The sequence below is a fragment of the Lipotes vexillifer genome, unplaced genomic scaffold (genome assembly GCF_000442215.2).
Source record: "Lipotes vexillifer unplaced genomic scaffold, Lipotes_vexillifer_v1.1 scaffold1798, whole genome shotgun sequence".
Classification (NCBI taxonomy): domain Eukaryota; kingdom Metazoa; phylum Chordata; class Mammalia; order Artiodactyla; family Lipotidae; genus Lipotes; species Lipotes vexillifer.
The window spans coordinates 1,129,639-1,133,201 of NW_006789032.1; the positions used below are offsets into that span (position 1 = coordinate 1,129,639).

At 64.2% G+C, this 3,563-nt stretch overlaps 1 protein-coding gene across 1 annotated transcript in view; it reads right to left on the bottom strand.

Moving 5' to 3' along the window:
• OGFR (opioid growth factor receptor) overlaps nt 1–3,191 on the bottom strand; it is an 8,071-nt gene extending 4,880 nt beyond the window's left edge. The window contains exons 1-3 of the mRNA XM_007462253.1: nt 3,045–3,191; nt 1,251–1,319; nt 551–629 (exon numbers count right to left, since the gene is read on the bottom strand). Of these exons, the coding sequence (XP_007462315.1) occupies nt 551–629; nt 1,251–1,319; nt 3,045–3,191 (295 nt within the window). The remainder of the gene's footprint in view (nt 1–550; nt 630–1,250; nt 1,320–3,044) is intronic.
• Nucleotides 3,192–3,563: the final 372 nt, after the last annotated feature.

Genomic DNA, 3,563 nt, shown 5'->3' on the forward strand with positions numbered 1-3,563 from the left:
TTTTTTTGGCGATACGTGGGCCTCTCACTGCTGTGGCCTCTCCCGTTGCGGAGCACAGGCTCCGGACGCGCAGGCTCAGCAGCCATGGCTCACGGGCCCAGCCGCTCCGCGGCATGTGGGATCCTCCCGGACCGGGGCACGAACCCGTGTCCCCTGCATCGACAGGCGGACTCCCAACCACTGCGCCACCAGGGAAGCCCAAAATGTTATATCTTAAATCTTCCCCAACCATTTAAAAACGTAAAAACTGTTCTTTCCTGTTAGTTTACATATGCTGCTTTCCCACTACAGAGGGAGAGTCGGGTAGTCGGACAGAGACGGTGCGGCCTGCAAAGCCACCCAGCATTCCTTGCCTGGCCCTTCGGAACATGTTGGCCAGTGGATCCAGGCCAAGGGTTGGGGACCTGGCAGCCCCTCAGCAGCTTCCAGGGGGCCCCGTGGGGCTATCTGAAAGCCACGTGTCCAAACCAGGTCCCAGCAGACCAGACAGGCAGAGGGGAGAAGGGAGCCCCCCGAGGCTGGAGCTGTCAGCAGCTGAGCAGGTACACACCGTTAGGCAGGAACCGAATCTCGTTTTTGTAGAAACTCAGGTTGGGCATGTCACCACTGCCATCTCCTTCCACCAAATCCTGAGGAGCCAGAGAAAGGTGCCAGTCAGGACATCACCAAAAGAGGCTGCCTCCGAGGGCCCCTCCCACTAAAGCATTCCTGGGATGGGTGGGAGGGAGCAGGTATCTGCTCTTGGCCTGCGAACCTCCAGACTTCCTGAAGGCTGGTGAAAACCCCAAGTGCCCAGCCCGGGCCCCCCACCCTGAAGGTGAGGACGAGCCTCCACACTTGGGGGACGGCAGCCACCTCTGACCACCAGCAACGACCTTCCCCTCACCAACGTGGGCCCTTCATCGGCACCCCAAAGACAGCCCAGGGATCGCCTGAGACTCTTGGGTGCAGAGAGCCGGGGCTGAGGGAAAGGAGGCTGTGAGATGGGCTAGCGGCGCCGGGCCTCCTGTGGACGAGCTGCCGGTTGGCGCCGTCACGTTTTAAAGGTAAGGGCACTGAGATGGGAGTTAGGGCGCCGTGCTCTCACCCCATGATTAGGGGAAGAAGCAGCAGGCCCAGCTGGGGTGTCCGGCAGGACGTGGGACATTGTCTGAGAAGGGCTGGTGTGACACTGTCCAGCTGGCCTCCGGGAGGAGGATTTGGTCCTGGGTGGGCTGCAGGGGGCAAGGGCGCTGCAGGCAGCTACCTACCGGGTAGTGGTGCCGGTACCTGCGTGTGTCCCGCGCTGCTCGCCAGTTTCGAGACCCTGTCACCTTGAGCTGGGAAGAGAGGAGACTGGATGAGACCCTCCCCCCAAGGAGACCCTCCCCACTCCTCAAGGCAGCCAGCAAGCAGGACCCACCCCACGGAGCCCCCATCCTGGTGACGGCAGCAAGGACCTGGGCTAGCTGTCAGCAAAATCAGAGGGGTGGGAGTAGCTGGAGTGAGGCTGGCCCCCTGCTGCTCCCTCCAGCCCTCAGGAGCCCCAGGCCAATGTGAATTCTTGGGGTGGAGCCCCCCTAACTCTAGCTTCACTTTCTCCTCCCATGTTTGCTGGCTACCCTGCTTGGATCACACCCCAGGACCTCGCCCTGGGAACCCCGCCTTTCCCAGCACTTCCTCCTTGCACTGTGCTCTAAGTTGTCACCTAAGGGGCTGTGTCCCTAAGGGCAGTGGCCTTGCCAGGAGGGGCCCCAGATGCTTCCCATGGTGGGCTTCTTAGCCAGATGCCAGTGTGGCCAATGGACAGCGGATGAAACTGAAACTCAGCAGAAGCTGGCCCCGCCCCTCCATCAGTTTCCATTTGTCTGCCCATGGAGCTATGGTAGTGACAGTGTCCTCTCACCTACGCTGCACCATGCCCGGTGGGCATCTGCCTGGGGAAAGAGCCAGATTCCTGCCCTGTGACTCCTGTGACCTGTGACCCTGACCACTGCCCAGCCTACCTCCCTGAAACACTAGAGAAGTGCCGAGGCCGCCGGCCTTCCAGCCAGGCCCAGGAGCCCCTTGGGGTCCCTCTCGCTGACTGACCAGGTCCAAGACACACAGAGAAACCTGAAAACCAGAGCTCTCGTCTGCCACAGGGAGAATCCATCCCCGATACCACACAGGCTGGAATTCAAGACTCCCTAGACCTGGTGCCAGGACGCCCTCATCCCAAAGTGAGGGGGACACATGGTGACAGCTACCACTTGGGGCCTTCCCTCTTACCCAGAACCCCAACTGCACCCACTCCGGGAATGTGACACCCGGCGAGTGCTAGCAAGTAACCACTGGTAATGATGAATAACCATGGTTATGACAAGTAACCAGTGGTGACAACGAGTAACCGGTGGGCACAGCCGGCCACCCTGGCGCAGGCACACCACACACATGTAGCCTCTAAGGCCACCTCCAAGACGATGTGAGGTCAGCCCCAGCCAGAGTGGGTGGGTGCTGCGCCCAGTGAGGATCAGTGGGGGTGGGGCAGGCTGGGGGCTCTGGGGCCTGAGGGAAGCTGGAGTCCTGGACAGTAGGGCAGGGTGAGGTGACCCCCGAGGGGCGCCGGGTGGAGGAGGGAGCTCCAGGAGGCCGAGAGGAGCAGTGGAGGTGGCCAGCACTGAGGGCTGGGGCCTCTTTAGAGGAGAGAGCCAGGGCCTGAGGCTGGGGTAGGACAGAGAGGAATCCAGGATGTGCGGGGCCAGCCCCTTGAGGAGGTGTCCTTACGCAGATCTGGTCCTGGGGACAGGGGTCTGAGGGTGGCCCTGGATTCCCTGCAAGGTGCCCTGGTGCGGGGGCGGATCTCAGAGTGTCCTGGGGATCACGATGGGGGGAGGAGGACAGGGCCGGGAAGAGGGCAACCGCTGGAGATGGGGAGCCGGGCCCCAAGCCGGGTCTCCGGGAGGGGCCTCCACACTCGGTCCCGGGGTCGGGGGGGGCAACGGTTTTCCAGGAGCCGGGCCTTGCCCCCTATTCCAACGCGGCCTCCCCAGGGGCGCCGGGTCCCCAGCGCGCGGGGGCGGCACCTGGAACGCGCTGGGCCGCGCGTCCGCCTCGGCCTCCACGTCCCCCGGAGCGCCGGCCTCGCCATCCTCGTCGGCCCCGGTCCTCGGGCCCTCGCCGTCCTCCTCCTCGTCCTCCTCCCAGGTCGAGTCGCAGTCCGGGTCCTCCATACTCCGGCGGCGGCGGGACCCGCTCCGGCGGAAGCGAAAGTGATAGAGGGAGGAAGCGCGGGGGCGTGCCGAGGGGCGTGCCGGGGGGCGTGCCGGGGGCGGGCCCGGGGCTGCCGACTCCGTCCGCCCCGCCCGGAGGAGGCCCATCCCCAGGAGGACCTCTGAAGGATGATGTCCCCCTGGAGGAGGCCCATCACCCGGAGAAAGCTCCTCCGGAGGACGCTGGCCCCCTTCCCCCGTGAGGTTGCCCCCCACATGCCCACCTTGGTGATTTCTCCCTGGAGAGGCCCCCTGGAGGATGCTCCCCGAGGACACCCCCTCAGGATCCTCCCAGAATATCCCTTTCCCCTGGGAAAACGTCCCCCCCCCCCC